We start from the raw sequence: 22,074 nt of genomic DNA, 5'->3' as shown, positions 1-22,074 counted from the left end.
GATAGGTGTTCGAGATTCCAATGACGAGGAGTTTTTAGCAACTGTGTCCGCTTATCATTCGAGAAAATCTGGTTAAACGATGATGAGATTATAGCAGAATCGGACACCAAAAATACACTTTTGTGGATTCAGAACAAACAAGATTGTCCGTGGAATCTCCGCTTTTATTCTACTAAGGTAAGTAACCTAATGATGGTGCTAAAAAAGATGTCATTTGTACATACGCACAGAGAAGGAAACTAAATACTTTTTGAAGCATGCATGGAGAGGAGGCTGATACATTGCAGGGACATTTTGAAGAAGGAATGCTAATACTTTTTTCATTGGCTGCTAGGTCTGATTCTTTGATAGCCTGGTTCAAACTCATGGTTTTGTGCCTGCTGTTTTGAGCATGACATTGCTGAATTGCTTTCTTTATAGCAGAGTTGTTATTTTATGGTTGGTTGTGTCTCGGTGCCTGGTTTCATGTCAGATGGTGTTCTAGTGTGAAGTCTGAAGGGTGTGTTATTTTTTGTGCACATAATGTATGTTATGCAGTTTTTGGGGGTGATGTTTGATTCAGCAGTATGCAACATATACTAGATTTACCCAAATGTGGGCTACCTACCAACCAGGAGACATTGAGATAAAAAAAAAATTCAAAAGTTGAAGCAATTAAGTCTTGATCATTTATTCAATAAAAAAATCTTGAAAGTAACAAAAAAGCAATTGATCACTATAAATTTCTTATTTGTTCAACAACTTACAATATATAACACATGGGTATTAAAAGATAAATATGATACTACATCCCTTAAACTGGGAAATTCTGATTAATTACAATATAGTTGTATCTCCATATTTGAAAAGACCCTCATCCAATTAATTCATTCTTCTGCGATTCGCGCTGGCTCTGTTGTTTGTTCTTTTCAATCTTATGTTAAACATATGTTCAACATGTCTTGCAAGGCATTGGGGTTTTCCAGTGAAGAAGAATACATTATATCCCAATAGCAAACCAACTATTATCCCACATGCATATCCGATTGCTACCGCTTTCCAGCCAAATCCTGATTCTTCTTCATCTTCAAATGTTGAATGTGGTGGCAGATCTTCCTCATTTTTGCATGATTTAGACAATGGGAATCCACATAACATTGTATTCCCTTCATAGGAATCATCTCCAAATGTATCAAACTGTTGACCTTTAGGTATGATTCCTTCAAGGTGGTTTTGTGAAAGGTTTAAGACAGAGAGGAAATTCAAATTTGTCAAAGCCTCAGGAATCTCACCCTTCAATTGGTTGCATGAGAGGTCCAACCACTCCAAATTTCTCAAATGACTCAAAGATTGTGGAATGGTACCCGTGATTCCATTGTTTGAAAGGTTAAGGCCTTTGAGAGAATTTAATTCTCCAATGACTTGAGGAATTTCTCCTTCAAACATGTTATTTGATAAATCAATAGTTGTGAAAGTAGTCAATATCTTTGTTAGCTCCATAGAAAAACCTTTCATTATGACCACTACAGAATCATTGTAGTAATTGGCTGTACCCATGTATTTCAAACCAATTTGGCTGTCATTCACGTTCATCATTCCTTGAAAGTTCTTGATGCATGATGTTGGCAAGGTGCCACTAAAATTGTTGTTAGAGACATCAAAAATTCTCAACTTAGGAAATGAATGCTTGGTGCTAGAACAAGTGATTGCACCATGAAGATTATTTGATCGTAAACTTAGCACCTGTAACTCTGGTAGAGTTTCCAGCCAATTGGGAAATGTATCCTCTATGCTGTTGTCACCAAGGTCCAATACTTCAAGATTTGAACAGTGAGCCAAAGATTGTGGTAATGGTCCTTCCAATTTGTTGCCATTCAACTTTATGGTCGCAAATGCATTTCCTTTGGAAAAGGTTCTAGGCATGCTTCCATAGAGGTTGTTCATTTGCATATCCAATACATAAAGAGAAGTTAATGTTCCCAGGCATTGTGGAATCATACCTGTCAAATTGTTGTGAGCCAAATTGAGAATATAAAGGGAACTTGCATTGCAGAATGTTGAAGAAATATCTCCTGTGAAGTTGTTATTTGAGAGTAAAAAGTAGTAAATGCCATACGGTGGAATTGGAAGATCACCTTGTAACTTGTTGAAACTGAGGTCAATGTGTATAATGTCCTTCCATGAGTTTAAGAGCTTATGAAACCATTTAGGAATTTTCCCATGAATGTTGTTATTAGAGAGATCTAATGTTCGCATATTTGTCAGTCGTGCTAGGAATTTAGGAAAACTATTAATATTAGCAGAAGATAAATATAACCACACAAGGTTGGGTAAGATGGAGTCAGCACTGCTATCAATGTTGATAGAAAGAAAACTATTGTGGGAAAGATGGAGATAACGTATTTTGCTTAATTTTGAAAATTGGTGAAAATCCACAACACCACTTAAGTTTGTTGATGACAAAACTAAGTGAGTAAGATTTTGGAGTTGAAATATTGAATTTGGAAAATGACCTTGTAGGTTGTTATTAGAGAGATCCAAATATTGCAAAGAATAAGTTGAAAACTCACCAATGAACCCTGTGAGATTGTTGTTGCTGAGGTACAGCTCTAACAAGGAAGGCAAAGAATAACACCAATGTGGAATTGTTCCATTTAACATGTTATGACCCAAACCCACAGAGCTCAATTTTGAACGTTTTGTGATTTCAATTGGAATTGGGCCAACTAGTTTGTTATCTGCTAAATCTAAAAAAGAAAGCTGAGGTAGATGAAAAAGTGATGATGGAACTTGGCCTGTTAGGTTGTTAGAGAACAGTGCTAAATATTCCAATTTGTTTAAATTTCCATAAACATTTGGGATGCTACCACTAAAGTTATTTCCTGCGAGGTCTAAATATGTTAGTTGAGTGAGGTTCCACAAAGATAGAGGAACCTTCCCATCAAAATTGCAGTCTGAAAGGAATAATTGAGTAAGAGACTTCAATTGACCTATGGAATAGGGAATTTCACCTGAGAAAGCAGTGTGAGAGAGGTCCAAGTAGCTTAGAGGAGTGCTCCAGTTGGACTTTGGAAGTTGACCACTAAGGTCATAATTGGATGACAAATGTAGTTTTTGAAGATTAGGTAAAGAGAGGATGTCACTGGACAAATTTCCTTGCAACTCAGTTTCTGATAGACTAAGAGAAACCAAAGAGGATGACAAATTCTTTAGCATAGACAAAGAGCTCTCTCTAATGGAAGACATATCCACACTATCCAAATAAAGCTCCCTTAAATTAGTAGCATTATGAATGAGTTTCTTCCATGTGGATGGATTGAGTTTCAATCCCACGTCCCCATAACTGCTAAGATCAAGTGATACTAATTTTGAGAAATGAGAGATTGTGAAGGGAATATTACCACTGAGGTAACAGTATGATAGATTTAGATGCGTGAGTTTCACTAAATCTCCAATACCAATAGGAATTGAAGACCCAGAAAAATTATTAAAAGCCAAGTTGAGTTGTTGAAGGTGTCTAAGCTGGAAGATAGTGCTATTGGGATGTAATTCACCTTTCAGATTGTTGCAACTGAGGTCCAGACCTATCACGTGACCTGACACAGTATCGCACGTGACACCATCCCAATTGCAACAATCTGTACTGTTTTTCCAAGATTCTGTCTTGAAAGAAAAAGAAGAACAACCAAAGTCCGGATCGTCCGGTTTAGATGAAGTGTTGGCAGAAAATGAGTTTTTGAATTGTAACAAGGCAGAACTGTCGTGAAAGTTGCATAATGAGAAAGTATGGGAAGTAAAATGAGTAAGCAACAACAAGAAGAAAAAGTGAAAGGTAAAATAAGGCAATTGAATAAAAAAGGATCCCATTTAGAGAAACTTACACTCTTCTCAATATTATTTCTTGTATATGCAAATTGATTGGCTTCTTTTTATTTATACAAGATAAGATGGGCGAGAACCGAATAAGTTTGTCTTATTAGAGTTGTTTTCAAATTGAGTCTTGGCGTGCTCTTGTTTTGTATTCCCTCCTGTCTTAAGAAATTTTTCACTTTTTAATTCATTCAATAATGGGTCATGTTAACTTGTGCACTTAGGGCACATGTTAAGCAACCTAAATAAAGCAATTTTGCATTGGAAAACACAATATAACAACTTTTAAGAAGTTGAATGCACACCTTTTTATATGTGTATTTCTATAATGAGTATCTTAACATGTGTTTTGAGGGCACAAGTTAACATTAGCCTTCAATAAATGATGTATGTGGACCACATAAATCATTTATTGAATGAATCTAAAAAGTGAAAAGTTTCTTACATTTGAGACCGAAGGGAGTCGTAGCCAGGGGATGCTTTTCTTCAACCGTATGGAGCACTCCAGGAAAAAGATCTTTTTTGGTTGCAATTTTAGTAATAATGATAATTGACGATAACATTAATTCATTAGCATATATCGAAAGGTGCGGTGTTTCAATGAGTCGGTATGTGTCTGTCTCAGTTGACAGAGATATTGTAGTATGTAATGGTTAGAATTTAAAATTCAGATTCCTTGCTTATTAACTTTAAGATGTAAATTTTAATCACTAAACTACTTAATTAAAAAATTTAAGATAGGTAGGGACCGAAAGAAAATAAAAACATGCATTGAATTAAATAGGAAGACCAAGACTTTTGAAATGTGTAGCACACCAGCACTGAAGCTGGAATCGTAATTTGAGGTTGCAGCTAATTTATTCACGACAAGAATTATTCGTTAAGTAGTAATCACAATGAATCGGAGACTTGTGACTTCCTAAATTGTACCGTAATCACAATGGTTTTACACGTTCACAAAGGTTTTACACGTTTTAATAGACATGTTACACGTTTTTGATACCGACCAGGACAGGGGCCATCTCACATTCTCACTTACTTGCTTGGTGAAAAAATTCATCAAAAACTTTGGCTTAAATATATTCAAATGAGGCTTCGAAAAAAAATATTGAGACCTATTTTAACATTAATTTATGAAAAATGTTAATTTCATCTTTAATAATATCAATTAAATTAGAGCTTTTAAATTGACAAAAATTCTAAATTATCTTAGAGTGTGATTGAATAAGGTCATGGAAAATTTCAAAGAATTTATAATTTTAGACAATTTAGAAAATTTAACTGGATTTGATTTTATTTTTAAATGTTTTTGTTTTAGATAGAATAATAAAAAAAATTCATTATGAACATTTTTGGGCTACTTTATAAGATTTTAAAAAATGTTGGTCAAATTTTTAAATTGAAACAAGGGTACCAATTTGTAAATTATGCAGCTTTTAGGGGTCAATTGCCAATTTTTTTTTGAAAATTATAGGGTTCAATATGAAAAAATGGGAAACAACTTGCAAAATTTGAAAGAAAAAAAAACTAAAAGAAGAGAGAAATTTGAAATTCTTAGGTTTTACTTGTCATTTGAAATTATCTAAATTTAACTTGAAAAAATATTTCATAAAAATTTATCATTTTAAAAGTTCACCAAGTTAATCATACAAACAATGAAAATTAGGTAGAAGCATTTGTATTTACTCAAAAAATTACATTGCCTCAAAATATCATTTTTAAAATTCAAGGGAATTTGAAATTCCATAGAATTAAAAACTTCATTTGAATTCTCTTTATTTTTAAAATTAATTGTTTGAATAAAGTAATTGAAGTCATTATGTACTTGCAAGAAGTACAATCGTTCCTGCCAGTTTTGTTTTGGTAAGGATGGTGACGTTTTTTTGTTTTGTGAAAATCCTCATCTAATCTGTCTTCGCTTAGTCCTTTTATCCTTTCGTGTTCCTGGGTGGGAACCGCCTTGCGGTTACCTCGCCCTCCAACTTCGTCAAACCGCCCTTCAGCTATGCTTTCTTTCTTGTTCTCGCCCAGCTGCAGGGCACATGATTTATCCAATGCATCAAGTATTTCCCTTATTTAGGACGGGGTATAGAGCTATATATCATAAAATGGTCCAAAGCCCCCCAAACACGAGACTAAAACTTAGGCGAAGTGCTTTATATCTTTAGCTCTAGATGATCAGTACAAAACTATTTCTAATAGAGGCTCACATCCCCCCAAGCACGAGGCGTGAAAAGGGTGAAGTGTTTGACAAGTTTTATGCTATTATTGAGGCGAACTTATTATGATTGTGACAATCCCCCAAAAACATGATTTTAAATGTGTATTTCTTTACTTATTTCGCTCTAGGCGAGTTATGAACGTTGTTGACATTCCATAACTAGCATGATATCATAAACAAGCGATATTTTCATAACATGCATGTTGCCTTGGCAATTTGGGCGATGACTATAACTTTTCAGACTTATTGAAGTATGTACGAAGAGTGAAACCCTACGATTTTCATACAGGTCGCCCTTGTATATTGAGAGCGAAATACTAAAATAATGATTATACGCTAACTTCTCCCTTTCTATGTCACCCTGATTTACATATGCATGTATGTCACCTTTACAAGAAGTACAAGGCTAAGAATTAGGCGAAGTGTCACAAATATGTACTATGTGATTTTATTGATGCACTTTGAAATTGTAATCTTGGCACCAACGTTCATTCTAAGTGGCCAAAATTATCATCGCTTTGGTGGTTTGTTCCCAGAATCTAGATCGAGGCCAAAGTTTGCCTGATTGTATATATACGATACTAATAATGATTTGGAAAACGGAGTTGGACATTTAAGGTATTAAAAGACCAATTGAAAACTCATAGTACTGGCTAGGTTCGTTATAACATATTCTATAGTATAATAAACTTTATTTATGTATATTTTTTAGATCACAAAAGGGATTGTTTTGCTTCGACGGTTCTTTGGTTGAAGATCTCACAAAAATGATTGATGAAGACAACCCTTTGGCCAAGTCTTTTAGGCACGTAAGGGTTTGGTTACTCAACAACCATCATCAAATTTTCGATTAAAGTTGCTACGAAATCTGTCAAAGGATGCAAGAATGCACAATTTGCCTACTACTGACGAAGTAGCAGCACTGATAATTGGTAATGATGACAACATTGAGGAGGTTAGAGATTATTTTCATCAACCAAACACGTGCTTAACCACCTAGTGATAATTTTCATTTGAGAAATAAAGAGGATCTTAACTTTGTGTTACGTGCATGACGGCGAAACAAAAGAACACTACGCAAGAACACCCCCGGCAAAAATAATGCCAAACAAAGCCAACACTGAATCATCACCTCGCCATACAGACGCCGAGTCCCCAACGCGGTAACAAGGCACTATTGATAATTTCTCTCTCTGCAAGCAAGAGTGCAATCTTTTGGATATGAGCATCATGATTTATGCTTGTTGTATTGAATGTAGCTGCTTCTTTCCAAATTGTTTCTGCTTACTGTGAGGTTAGAAATACCTGCAATCCTTTCACTTTGCAGATCAAAATAAAATGGAAGTTATTCTCCCCTTCACCCGAGGTATATATTCTAACCATATTTTCCATGTTAATTTACATAAAATTTTATTATTTTTCAATCTAAAAAAACATTATCATGAAGTTTTCATTTTCCCTTGCAGCAAAGTAGGTTTGATTTTCTTACTCCCTCAGAAAGTTGGTTATTTGATTATCTGTTGGGGTACTTGCAGGGCTTTTATTATTGTCATTTTATGTTGAGTATTACTTTTCCCACCCTGCTGCCTTCTCGTTCGCCCTGCAAAATTTCCAAAAATACCCCTGGTCCGGATTATAAAATCCGGACCAGATTGTTGGTGATTTCCCGAAAACGAACTCCGGACCATATTGTTATGTGCTTTTTTTGTGTCTTTCTTTGATGTCAAGGGTCTCTGTTGAACGTTATATGAACCCCACACAATGACCATGACACCACCGACACCCCTAAAAAACTAAAAAAAATTGAAGAAAATGGAAGAAAAGAGGTGAAGTGAAGAATGAAGGTATTTGTTGATGATAGAAGCCTATTTATAGCCTAAAACAAGTCATAGGTCATTTATACAGTCAATGAAAACGTGTTAGTGGTTGTAACCGTCCAAAATTGCATTAATGTCTCCACACAAAAGAATCCAATGCTGAAGCTTTTCCCCAGTATCGTATTAATCCGGAAAATATATTCCGGAAAACAAAGGTGTATTCCGGATTGTATTTTCCGGAATGTATCAGTGTCATGGCCGGTGGTTTGCCCCACATGTTTTTGTCGGTGGTCAAGTCAACAAAACGTGTTTTACCACGTTTTTTGACTGCATTTATGGCCTCCCAACCATTTTTTGACTCACCCTCCCTATAAAAAGTCTTCCAAACCCCACCATTTCTCACACCATCCTCTCCCACCCTCTCCTCCTCTTCTTCCTTCTACAACCATGGTTTTCCATCGTTGGCCTTTCATAGATAAGGGCCTCTTTGAAAACTTTCAGGGTTTGTATGAACAGTCAATGAGGATGGAACTGCACTGCAAAGAAGTGCGGTTCATCTGGGGGTCATGTGGATCAGTGTGGTTTTTAGCTTGGCCTGTCTGGGCGTAAGTTTGAGCACCCCCTACCTCCCTCAGGGACATTGTTCTCTTCTTCCCCCCTCCTCTTCCCCCCTCCCCTGGTTGCCCTCCAACAGGAAAGCTACTAGTATGTCCTATCATATACCAGTGTTTAGGCTCTTAGGATATTAGAATTAGATTTAGGTTCTTATGTAATAAGCTTAAAAAGCTTCAACATTATTGTAATGTATTGTTCATATGTTAATAAAATGAGTTGTTTTTTTATTTTTTTGTCTTTTTATTTCTGGTTTATATGTTTATTTGCATTTATTTTACGAATTTCAAAGCTTGAAATCGAAAAAGTTCTGGAAAAATACCATTACTGAGGGTTTTCATATTTTATAATCTGGAATGCATGAAGGTGGTCCGGATTGTAAAATTCGAAGTACACAGACCCTTTATTTGAATCGTTTTTGTTGCGAATGCCTCGGAAAAAAATCGATCAAAGGTACATAACATAAATAGAAGCAACATAAGACGAATAAACAGTTTTAAAAAACTATAATAGCATAAATGATGAATCTTTTGGGAAGGTGTTCGAAGAGGAGCTTTTGAACTCGATCCTGCCGGCCTGCCAACTGACATGTTACGATCGGCAGGCCGACATGATCCAGTTCATAAGAACCTCTTCTTTTGGAGTCAAATATAAAGCAATCTCTTTGTATCTGTATATTTTTGCTAGCATGCGGAGGATCTTCATCACGCGGACATGGTCAAATACAGAGCTATCTATTTGCGACTGCGTGAGAAAGATCTTCAGCTAAATGATAAAAAATTTCAAGGTTTTCTTTGGTGTGTTTGTGTGTTTTGCTGGTATTGAAGCTGAAAACCGGAGAGGGTGTATTTATAGAGGTTCTTGGATGTTGTGGACCACATAAACTCTTGGTGCGATGTGGTCCATACAAAAGAATCATATGCTGAGCTGTCCGGATTATAAAATTCGAACCACCATTCACCCTACAGAAAGCACCAAGTTTCATTTGTTTCAACCAGAATCGTATTTTTCCGGATTATATAATCCGGAATGCATGTGTAATCCAGATTATAAAATTCGGACTGCATCAGAATCATTTGGTCGGTGGTCTGCACCACACAGAACACGTTTGTCAATTGTTTTGGTCTTGGGTCAAGTCAAGAAAACGTGTTTTACCATGTTTTTTGACTACATTTAAGGCCCCAACCGGTTTTGACCCACCCTCCCTATAAATAGCCTTCCAAAACCACACCATTCTCTCCCACCCTCTCCTCCTCTTCCTTCTACAACCCTCTCCTCCTCTTCCTTCTACAACCATGATTTTCCATCGTTTGCCTTTCATAGAAACATGTCTCTTTGGAAATTTTCAGGGATTGTATGAACGGTCAATAGGGCTCAAGGGCATTGGTTTCTTCTTCCCGCCCTCCTCTTTCCTCCTCCTCTGTCTCCCCTCCAACAGTGAAGCTACTGCTATGTCCTATCAACAGGAGCCACTGGTATAGCTTACCCCCCTAGAAATAGTTTTAGGTTTTTATGTAATAAGATTAGAAATAGTTTTAGGTTCTTATGTAAAAAGCTTAAAAAGCTTCAACATTAATGTAATGTATTATTCAAATATCAATAAAATGAGTTGTTTTTATATTTTTGTCTTTTTATTTCTGTTTTATGTTTATTTGCATTTATTTTACGAATTTCAAAGCTTAAAATTGAAAAAGTTCTGGAAAAAGATCATTCCGGAATGTGTAATCCAGATAAATCTGAAAAACGTTAACAATTCATTCCGGAAAACGAATTCCGGACCAGGGGTAAAAATGGAAAAAAAAATAGGGCGCATGAGGAAACCCACAGGTTGGGAAAAGTAAATCTCTTTTGTGTTTAGTATTAAAAGAAGAAGGCATGGGAGAAAAATTTGATCTTGGATGATTACAAGATGAACTTATCCCAAATTGGTACTCACATCACATGCAGTATATAATCTTTATCAATCCTATCATTAATTTAATCATCTATGTTTTTTGACATACTACATCTTTACTTATATTTTATTGTCTTCTCAATTCTTTAATATTCAGGTTTTTTAATGAATCTGTCCAAAAAAACATTTTTAATGAGGAGAAGTGGTATCTAATGTTATATATTAAAAGTTAAAACTGGCAAAGGGCATGGAAACAACAAACCACTACATATCCAGAGGGACTAAATTTGTGTTAAAACAGTCAGCCTAAACAAAGTACAAACAACTAAATAACAAGAACAATTAAACCGAACCTAAAGGCACCTACAGAGTCCTTACATATTCTGGTGCATCCTCCCTTTTTCCAGCCACTGTACGATACAAATACATCTTCTCTACTCTCTGCCCATCATCTTCCTTATAACAATCTGCTTGTTCACTTTCATTGAAGATCTCCACATTTAACATCGGCATCTTCTTAGCCAATGTCTTGCATGCTCCTACAGTCACCTCGCACGACGACATCCAAAGGGATTGCATTGTTTCATACTTCCCTATGTTGGTCAGAAGTGCTGTGTCGCCAAAAGGACAGTCTCTTATCTTGAGCTTACGAAGCTTTTTGCATCCATTCAATACATAGAGCATTCCCTTGTCACTCTCACCAGCAAATGCAATAGACAACATTTCAACCTGCTCGGCATACATTCCAATGTAAAGGAAGACCTGGTCGGTCAACTTACCTGCGAGTGATAGCCGCCTCAGTTGTTTGCATGACTGCACGATTGCTCTGAAACCTTCATCCAGTGGCTGCATTGTATCGGGGTTAGGTTTTGTTGCATCTGGGATACATAACCTGAACCAGGTAAAATTTGGGCAGTTCCTGGCTACTGTCATGAGAGCAGCATTTGTCATCTGGTGGCAGAAGTAGTGTAATGTGTGAAGCTTACGACATCTCGTTGATATAAATACGAGCCCTTTTTCTGTAACAGCTGCTTGATTTCCGAATGGAGCTGATGGAAAAACCCTTAATTCTTGCAAATCTCTACATGCTCTAGCCACAACATGTAACCCTTTGTCTCCAATGCAATCCATTATCCATAAGCATTGTAGCTTACCGCATGCGTAGATAATTCGTATCAGCTCTCTACCCTGAATGCCGGCTACATAGCTCAAGTTCAAGGATGTTAAGTTCCAGCAAATTCTATGCATAAACGCAAGGCTAAAAGGAGGCACATCCAAAAACCCTTACAAACTTCTTATTGACTTGCACTTAAGAATGGCAGTCTTAAGCATTTGATACGTATCATCTGAAGTGAAATAGTGAGAAAATGACCCAATACCAAAATCCACTAATTGAGGCGCTCGCATTAATATCCGTGGAAGTGCGTCAACAGGCATAGAACAACGGTTTAACCTTAGACTCTTGAGGTTAGGAGATCTTGCCACAAGTCTCTCAAGTGTTCCCCCAATCAATCTCTCCTTTTAAGACAAGCAAAATTAAGAGACACAAGTGATGTACAGCTTTCAGGAAAGCAACTTAACCACAGTCCGCTGTGATCATCGACTTCATTCTCTTGCAGCTCTATCTCTCTAAGAGACCTGCAATTTGCAGCTACAACAGCAAGGCCATCGGTGGTGAACCCTTCACATGTAACAAGAACTAAAGACTTAAAATTCACGAAAGAGCGAGAAAGTAGCTCGAGGCTCTCATCCGAGACCACCATTCTCTTTAACCTAAGCTCCTCCAATCCAACTATTGGCCAATGCTTGAATCCATGGATAAACAAAAGCACCCCAATCACGAGGAACCAAAGCGAAGTGATTAAAATGAGGTTTTCCCTTCAAAGTTAGAGATTTGAGATTATGAAACCTTTCGACCAACCTCTTAGGACTAACAGAGTAACAATTCCTTATGAATACTCTTTGCCTTGTAAATCTCTCAATTTTATACCAACTTTTGCATACTAAAGACAAAGTGTTTCTGTGACTATGTGACACCACATAATCAAAAACATGTTCAATTACCTCCTCTGGAAAATAATTTATTTTTTCTTTCTCTTACTCAAAGATATCCAAATTCCACGATGAGATACCCTTTAGAAATGAGAGTTGAAAAAACAGGTCTTGACTTAAAATAGTGTGAGATTACATGATCTTCAAATCTAGAACACATGAGAATGGAATTAAATTAGAGTTAGAGTTAGAACTCACAAAAAATGGAACAAGAATCTACAATTTGGGGAAAAACCTAGAAAGTAGAGTAAACCAGCATTTGAGTCTACAATTTGTAATAATTTAGGGGAAAATAGAAAATGAAATTCTTCAATCGAGGAATGAGAAATAAATACCTCGTTATTGTTGAGTTGCGGCAAACGGCAAGAACGAAACTAGAGTGAGGAAAAAGACATGGGTTCAACTCTCACTTCAAAATCACATAGTCCTTTTTACGACCTTCCATTTAAGTGCTAAGTGTTAAACATTTTTAACTTACCAAAAAACTTAAGGACCAAATTGTATATCTTTTTATAATTTAAAGGATCAAAATTATACAAAATAGATTTAAAAGACCAAAACAAAATCTAAAATTAACCTTTCCTTCAAAAAAAAAATCTAAAATTAACCTAGAAACCAAAAATGTTATTTAGCCTTTTAATTTTTAAACGTATTGATAATTAAATGCAACAAAGCTAAATTTCTTGAGGAATAACTTTGCCATCTATAAAAATTCTATCCAACTCAAAGGATAAGTTTATGTAGCTGCACACAGATGATATCTAATTATCTATAAAATTCTATAAAATTGCACTTATGTAAGTTTAATTAGCTTAGTTAATAGTCATTAGAGACGTCATTTTATTTGTATGAGTCGGAATTTAAATTCAAATTCTCCAATTTTTCTACGTTAAAAATGTGTTAATCTAACAATTAAAATACTTGACAGTATTTTTTTTAATAAAATCACAAACAAATCACTTTTTGAGATGTATATCTTGATACATTTAAAGATTATAATGAAAATGTTTCACATGCCGACGGATCAAAATTACTATTTATCGGAAGGAAAAAAAAACTATATTGTAGTAGTATCTCCTTAACTTTATTAAGGGTGGTGGAAGGTGAATGAAGGTCTTATCTGTGCATGCAAATTGAAAGTAAAAAACAGTCCTTGTGTGGCACTTTAAGTTGTTGCCACGTATTAGAGAATATGTATTTATCTGTCACCACTACAACCACAAATTAACACTTCAAGTACAAACCATATGCTATATAATAATATAAGTATATAAGTAATTAAGTATATATAAATCATAAATCATTCACTAGTTACCTTCTTACACTTTGCTCATGTGTGAAGGAACCAGCTAGCAAGCAATTGGCCAAGAACAAGATGAGGGGTGGTGATGGGTTTGAAGAAATGGAAGATGAGATGATGAATGACATTGTGGATGGTTGTTCAACACCAAAGAGGTGGGAGTGTCAGATACATACTCCATTGGTGCCTCCTCCTCCACCTAAGAAGAAGAAACCATTTTCATTTGGAGGAAGGAAAAGAGAAGCTTCCAAACATGGCTACTTTTACCCATCTCATATTGATCTTGAGGAACTCTTCACTCTTTTCCAGCCTAGAAATAGGATATAAAACTTATATAATTAAAATAGGTAGGTTGTTTTATATAAAATATTTTGCTAGCTAGGTCGATGATGGAGAATATGCATGTACTAGTTTTTTTTGTTATATTTCATAGTGCATGTGAATGAATATATGTAGCATATAAATGCAGTATGTTTATTTTCTTATATAAATGCATATAAAAAAAATTCTAGCGATTTAAATTTTGGATATTTGGTTTTGATCTTGTTGGAGAATTAGCTAGAATGACATCGTTAATTATTATTTTAGTTATTTTTAAAATGAAAATTAGGATTAACGAGTAGAGATCATCTCGATCTCTTAATGAATGAGCGAAATCAATAACCATTTTTATAAATCTTTGAATGTTTTTTTTTTTTCAAAATATAAGAATAGACATTTTATATAATCTTCGAATGTATTAAAATATAAGAATAAACATTTTAAGCTTTTTAATATTTTGACCGATGATGACAATAGAGGTTTGGTGACTCCGTTTTTGCTTACGGAGATTGAGACGGTGGTGGAGCAGAGTGATGTTGACAAGAGCCTCGAATCGGACGGTTTTAATTTTGCCTATGTGAATAAATTTTGGTATGTGAATAAATTTTGGTATTTGATAAAGAATGAGGTAAGGATTATGTTTGAGAAATTTCATAGGAATGAAACCATACTAAAAGGTATGTTGGTGTATTTTGTGGCGTTGATCTCAGAAAGTTAGCTCACCTATGGAGTTGAAAGATTATCGACCTATTTTTTTGTTGGCTTGTGTTATGAATCAAATAATTTGTACAAATCAATCAGTTTTTCTTAAAGATAGAAATTTGGTGGATGGGGTGATGGTGGTTAATGAGATAGTTGATTTTGCAAAAAGAGCTAACAATGAATGCTTGATTGTAAAAGTTGATTTTGAAAAGGTATATGATTCGATACGTTGGGGCTTTTTGAAGTATACGATGAGGAGGGTGGGGTTGTGTGAGAAATGAGTGGTGTGGATGAAGGCTTGTGTTTGTGGAGGAAGTATGTCGATCCTAGTAATCCAATATAGGAAATTAATATTCAAAGAGGTTTAAAACAAGGTGATCCTTGGACACCATTTTTGTTTCTCTAAGTAGCGGAAGGTTTTAGTGGATTAATGAAAAATGCGGTTCGACAAATTTTTTTGCCAGATTTAAGTTTGTGGAGGATGAGAAGGTTTTTTTCATTTACAATATGTGGATGACACTCTGTATATGAAAGGCAACAGTCAAAAATCTTTGAACTTTGAAGGCGTAGTTGAGGGGTTTTGAGATGACGTCGAGTTTAAAGGCTAATGTTATTAAAAGTTGTTTGACAAAGGTGAATGTAGTGCCAGAATTTTTGGATTGTCATTTTTAAAATTGTAGTGAAGGGCGACTTCTGTTAAAATACTTGAGATTGTCGGTAGGGGCAAATCCTAGTATGAATATGTTTATGCAAAATCATCCATTTATAAAGATACAAATGCATTAGCATGAATATGTTTATGCAAAATCATCCATTTATAAAGATACAAATGCATTAGCACAATGTATATATTGTGAATTTTGTTCACCGTCTCTTTTAATGTTATATTTATCTCATTTTTATCTTGTACGAATATGTTTTTAGTTGTTTGGAAGAAAAAAGATGAATCAAAACTATATTTTGAATCCTAATGTTTTTTCAATAATAACCATCAATGGTATTTTTAAATGTCTCTGGTATTTTTAAAAGACAAATAATTGATAGCTAAACCTCTATGTTATTTTCAAAATATAAAACATAATTTGAGTTCATAGGTTTAAATCTCATTCAATAACATTCATTTTAATTTTTGTATTATCTCTTTCGTATTCTCTTTTAACATTTACACAGTAATGACATTAATCACATATGCATATAAAACACATGGAACTTCAAATGTTATAAGCAACTTATCACTATTTATACAAATGTGCAAAAGTTCTTCCTATTTGTAGTCACTTAAAAGTTAAATAATTGTTGTCACAAGAATCATTAAAAAAAAATCAATTGTTGGTGTAATTGAATACATATTGGTAGGAACCAAACCAAGTTTAGATATTTTGATTCCGGTGTTAGCTATGAAGTTAAATTTGTATTGGATATGAAAAGTTTATAAAAACCATCGTTACAACTACCATTAATGGGAGAAATTGTGCATCCAATACCCTCATAGATGTTTCTCCTTAAACTTGTAGATTAATGTGTTGAAGACAAAATCCTTATATTTTAAAGATTAGAAACATCTTATATATGTTTTAGATTGTTATCTACTAATGTATTTTGTGAGAAATGTTTCATTTATAACGTTCCTCGCACAAAGAAGAACGTTCTAGTCTTACAAAGTGAAGAGAACATCCTCATCAAAAACAAAAGATGAAAAAAACATGCATGAACTTTTCGCTACATTTAAGAATCATAATTTCTTCAAAAAAAAAAATTAAATCAAAGAGTGAAGAATCATAATTTCTTAAAAATAAAAATTAAATTAAATCAACAAAAGGATAAATTGAAATACCATATATTAAAAGAAACTCAATAGAAAACACCTTTAAAGAAAATCCATAAAAATACGAGTTTCTTATTTTGACACCCAAACACGTACAACCCTCACACCACATATTTATGATTGTTTCTCATGAGATATGACATCATCATAATTATATTTAAAAGATATTGTTGCAAAAAAATAATAAAAATTAACAAGTAAAATTTTGAAAGATCCATGAACATCAAATGACTTTGTGTTTGTTTTTTCTTCCCAAGTGACTATCATTTATAGTGAGTTTGTTTGTAAAACATACGGACGACTGCGCCTCAAATATAAACTCTCAATTTGATCTTGTATGCTTATGTTTTTATTCTTGCTTCTTGTTGTATGCTTTATGATTCATGTAATGTTTCACATTGAACTGCTAGTGAGAGTTAACCTATGAAGTATGGACTCATGAAGATACACAAACATACAAGTCAAAATTAAACATATCATAATCTGAGAAACATGAATTATTAGTGTAACATTTTTTTGTTAGTGTAATATTTTCTTATTAATTATTTTTAATATGTACTAAATATTTGGAAAAGTTGATGGTAAGATTGCGACATTAAACATGTTGTTGACATGTTTAGAAACATGAATTTTAGATTAAAACACTTAGAAAACTTTTAATTGTTAGTACAAAAATATGTATGTTTCACAAGACATATCAGAATTGTTGTATTGGATATTCTTTATATTAGACATTTATTTGTGTAAATATTTATTAGAGATTCATTGTATTAAACTTTTAGAAAACATTTATTTGTGAAACATGTGTGTATGCTTCACAAAACATCAATTGCTTCAAATAAAATGAGTTATTATATTTGAACATAAAAAATTGAAAAATGTATGCGACAACTTATAAAACCACATCAAAAACAGTTTATAGAATTTTAATAATAATTTTTTTTCTCTCTCTAAACCAAATTATCACTTGTTTTTCTTAGGTGGTTTTAAATTATTTCCAAATTTATATAAAATTTTATATTCAAATTTCAGCGCCTCAAATTTATATAAAATTTTATATTCAAATTTCAGCGCCTCAAATATCAATACTCATGAAATTTTGTAAAACAAAAGTAAAATTAAAACCATATAACACACATGCAACATTATCACTACCCTACAATTATTTAATTGGTTCTAAATAATAGTATGTACATGTTATAACATCTTTATAACATTATCATTACCCTACAATTATCCGTTTATTGTCTGAATTTTATAACATCTTTTATACCCTATTTGTTTTATCAAATATTGTTGACATTGACACTGTGCACACAAATTTACTAGAACATAATTGTAACAAAATAAAAAGATAATAATTAAACAAAAATCATAATTAAACGTCATTAAGATACAATAAGAGTTGTGATACAAATAGTAAGTCAATAATGACTAAATCACTAAACATAATTTTAAAAACTACAAACATGCTTTTTTTGACAGCATCAAAAACCTAAGAAACACTAAGTAGATGCTTCATGAACTTCTTTGAAAGCGACATGTCAATTGCCATATAAAAATGACAACACAAACTTGAAACTACAAATATGTGCTACTCCGACAAAAAGCGACAAGTAATCCAAGGATCAACAAAAAATCAGCCACGATGATGCAACAATAATGTAAATTTTATTCTGTTTTTGAGAATTTTTGGAGAATGCAGTGAAACTCCAAGAAGCAATATCATAAATCTCATTATGATGAATAGAATATGCAGAAAATCATACATACAATGTGGAGTGTTTTGTGAAAAATTCACTTAAATCCATTGTCCTAAATAACATTGGTTTTAAAGGCTTGTTAATATCTTTGTTAACAAAGACACCAAAATACTTGTTGTTGGAATTATATTCAATCCAAACACATAAAGTGTGTGCATTTGTAATGTCTAGGTACTCATCAAATAAAACATTGGTTTTCAATGGGTTTGCAGAGTTGTTGATACATAAGCTGATTTGAGCAGATATATCTAGGTTAACATTTGGAGAGGTATCAAAAACAAATGCTAAAAAGCTGGTTGGAAGGTCAAACCTCCCAACAGGAGGATGCTTATAATAAAGGGGTTGGGAGTAAAAAAGAAGACAAAACCTTCTCCAGAAAAGTTTGAATTTTTAGCTTTTGTCAAGGTTGCAGAGAAATTAGTTAAAAATGTGATTATGGGAGATATTATGGCAAGATTGTGGATTAACTGGTCTGAAGAATCTTGTCCAGCAGCAGCAGATATGATCTCAGGCTTGGTGAGTTTAACGTTGTTAGAAACAAACATTGCATCACCAAACAAAGAAAAATCATTGCTATTGATTTTAGAAACGAACATTTCAGCTTGTGTTAAACCAATGAAGAGGATGAACATGATTGAAAAAATTGGAAGTATTTTGGTGGGTGAAATGAGAGTAGTGCTGGTGTACGAGAAAGGCATGTTGTTAAAAAGAAATCTCAACATAAGAAACTCAATGAAAGAGAGACGTAGGTCGAGTGTGTGTATGGTTGCAATTTTCAAAACCACAGCAACCAAAAATAACTATTTAACAATGCAAATTTCAAAACCACAACAACCAAATAGTCTATGATCTTTATTATATACCCAAGCGAACCATATAACTATGTGATGCAACTATGTACATAATAGTTGAAATGCAGAGATACAAAGATACCAAACCAAATAGAGATACAAAGACAATAAAGTTTGAATATTTGATGATGAAACCCTTTCGATGATGGGATTTACCATCCATATTTTATTTCTATCTCTTTTAAATTGAACTCTAAATTTCTTTTATCCGATAAGATCCCTCAAAGAAAACATAAGTAATAATAAGTCTATATAAGATAGATCATTTCAGTTGTATCAAAGTCAAAAACAAAGGGGATGTGTGGGTCCCTTTCCACACAAACATGACAAGCTGACAACATGAATGTTTGTTACACTAACACTACGGCGAAATTAACCTCTATCACACATGTATAAATCCTATTGGTTCTTTTCTTCTTACGTGAATTGATTTGATTTGATTACCATTAAGCTAAAACTAACACTTACAAGCATATTTTTTTAGAATACAACAGACCTTTACATTATTAAGCACCTTTTACCTCAAAAGTCACTCTTTTAAACATTATTAATACTTTTACAACAGTTTTTGTTTTCCAGAAAACAACAGAATATTTATTAGAACATAATTATAATAAAAGAAAAAGATCATAATTAAATAGAAGTCATAATTAAACATCATTAAGATACAATAAGAGTTGTGGTACAAATAGTAAGTCAATAATGACTAAATCACTAAACATAATTTTAAAAACTACAAACATGATATTTTTGAAAGCATAAAAAACTTAATAAACACTAAGTTGATGCTTCACGGACTTCTTTGAAATCGGCTTCTCAATTACTATACAAAAATGACAACACAAACTTGAAACTACAAGTATGTGCTACTCCGACAAAAAGCGACAAGTAATCCAAGGATCAACAAAAAGTCAGCCACGATGATGCAACAATAATGTAAATTTTATTCTGTTTTTGAGAATTTTTGGAGAATGCAGTGAAACTCCAAGAAGCAATATCATAAATCTCATTATGATGAATAGAATATGCAGAAAATCATACATACAATGTGGAGTGTTTTGTGAAAAATTCACTTAAATCCATTGTCCTAAATAACATTGGTTTTAAAGGCTTGTTAATATCTTTGTTAACAAAGACACCAAAATACTTGTTGTTGGAATTATATTCAATCCAAACATATAAAGTGTGTGCATTTCTAATGTCTAGGTACTCATCAAATAAATCATTGGTTTTCAATGGGTTTGCAGAGTTGTTGATACATAAGCTGATTTGAGCAGATATATTTAGGTTAACATTTAGAGAGGTATCAAAAACAAATGATAAAAAACTGGTTGGAAGACCAACCTCCCAACAGGAGGATGCTTGTAATAAAGGGGGTTGGGAGTAAAAAAGAAGGCAAAACTTTCTCCAGAAAAGTTTGAATTTTTAGCTTTTGTCAAGGTTGCAGAGAAATTAGTTAAAAATGTGATTATGAGAGATTTTATCGCAAGATTGTGGATTAACTGATCTGAAGAATCTTGTCCAGCAGCAGCAGATATGATCCCAGACTTGGTGAGTTGAATGTTGTTAGAAACGAACATTGCATCACCAAACAAAGAAAAATCATTGTTATTGATTTGAGAGAAGTTTGCATAGCTTAAGGAGATTTCAGCTTGTGCTAAACCAATGAAGAGGATGAACATGATTGAAAAAATTGGAAGTATTTTGGTGGGTGAAATGAGAGTAGTGTTGGTGTACGAGAAAAACATGTTGTTAAAAAGAAATCTCAACATAAGAAACTCAAGGAGAGAGATATGTAGGTCGAGTGTGTGTATGGTTGCAAGTTTCAAAACCACATCAACCAAAAATAACTATTTAACAATGCAAATTTCAAAACCACAACACCCATATTTTATTTCTATCTCTTTTAAATTGAACTCTAAATTTCTTTTATCCGATAAGATCCCTCAAAGAAAACATAAGTAATAATAAGTCTATATAAGATAGATCATTTCAATTGTATCAAAGTCAAAGACAAAAGGGATGTGTGGGTCCCTTTCCACACAAACATGACAAGCTCACAACATGAATGTTTGTTACACTAACACTACGGCGAAATTAACCTCTATCACACATGTATAAACTCCTTTGGTTCTTTTCTTCATACGCTAATTGATTTGATTAACATTAATCTAAAACTAACACTTACGAGCATAATTTTTTAGAATACTGCAGACCTTTATATTATTAAGCATCTTTTAAGTCAAAATCCACTCTCCTAAACATTATTAATACATTTACAACAATTTTTTTCCAAAATACAACAGAAAATTTATTAGAACATAATTGTAATAAAATAAAAAGATCATAATTAAACGGAAATCATAATTAAACATCATTAAGATACAATAAGATTTGTGGTACAAATAGTAAGTTAATAATGACTAAATCACTAAACATAATTTTAAAAACTACAAACATGATTTTGTTGAAAGCATCAAAAACCTAAGAAACACTAAGTAGATGCTTCATGGACTTCTTTGAAAGCGACTTGTCAATTGTTATATAAAATTGACAACACCAACTTGAAACTGCGCATCTGTGTTACTCTGACAAAAAACGATAAGTAATCCAAGGATCAACAAAAAGCCAGCCACAGATGATGCAACAATAATGTAAATTTTATTGTGTTTTTGACAATTTTTGGAAAATGCAGTGAAACTCCAAGAAGCAATGTGGAGTGTTTTGTGAAATATTCACTTAAATGCTTTGTCCTAAATAACACTGTTTTTAAAGGCTTGTTAATATCTTTGTTAACAAAGACACCAAAATACTTGTTGTTGGAATTATATTCAATCCAAACATATAAAGTGTGTTTATTTGTAATG

The 22,074-nt window shown here is 33.4% G+C and overlaps 1 protein-coding gene across 1 annotated transcript; it reads right to left on the bottom strand.

Annotated features, from left to right (window-relative positions):
• Positions 1–694: 694 nt before the first annotated feature.
• Positions 695–12,269, bottom strand: LOC146924435 (receptor-like protein 7). Its single transcript, XM_085709468.1, has 2 exons — positions 10,761–12,269; positions 695–3,736 (listed from the first exon to the last, which is right to left on the bottom strand). The coding sequence occupies exons 1-2, from the start codon at positions 11,639–11,641 to the stop codon at positions 862–864; spliced, it is 3,756 nt and encodes a 1,251-aa protein (XP_085565594.1). The 5' UTR covers positions 11,642–12,269; the 3' UTR covers positions 695–861.
• Positions 12,270–22,074: the final 9,805 nt, after the last annotated feature.

The sequence above is a fragment of the Medicago sativa genome, chromosome 5 (genome assembly GCF_051527215.1).
Source record: "Medicago sativa cultivar Bolivia chromosome 5, Bolivia_mono, whole genome shotgun sequence".
In the NCBI taxonomy this organism is placed as follows: domain Eukaryota; kingdom Viridiplantae; phylum Streptophyta; class Magnoliopsida; order Fabales; family Fabaceae; genus Medicago; species Medicago sativa.
The sequence above is the reverse complement of the archived record's forward strand: the minus strand, read 5'-3'. Positions and strand labels throughout refer to the sequence as shown.

Bases quoted from the DNA above. Each gene is read 5' to 3' on its own strand.
- LOC146924435 (XM_085709468.1), bottom strand. From the start codon at position 11,641: ATGCATAGAATTTGCTGGAACTTAACATCCTTGAACTTGAGCTATGTA. The intron at 3,737-10,760 runs GTAGGTGCCTTT...CTTTCACGACAG, and splicing joins CCAGAATATGTAAGGACTCT to TTCTGCCTTGTTACAATTCA.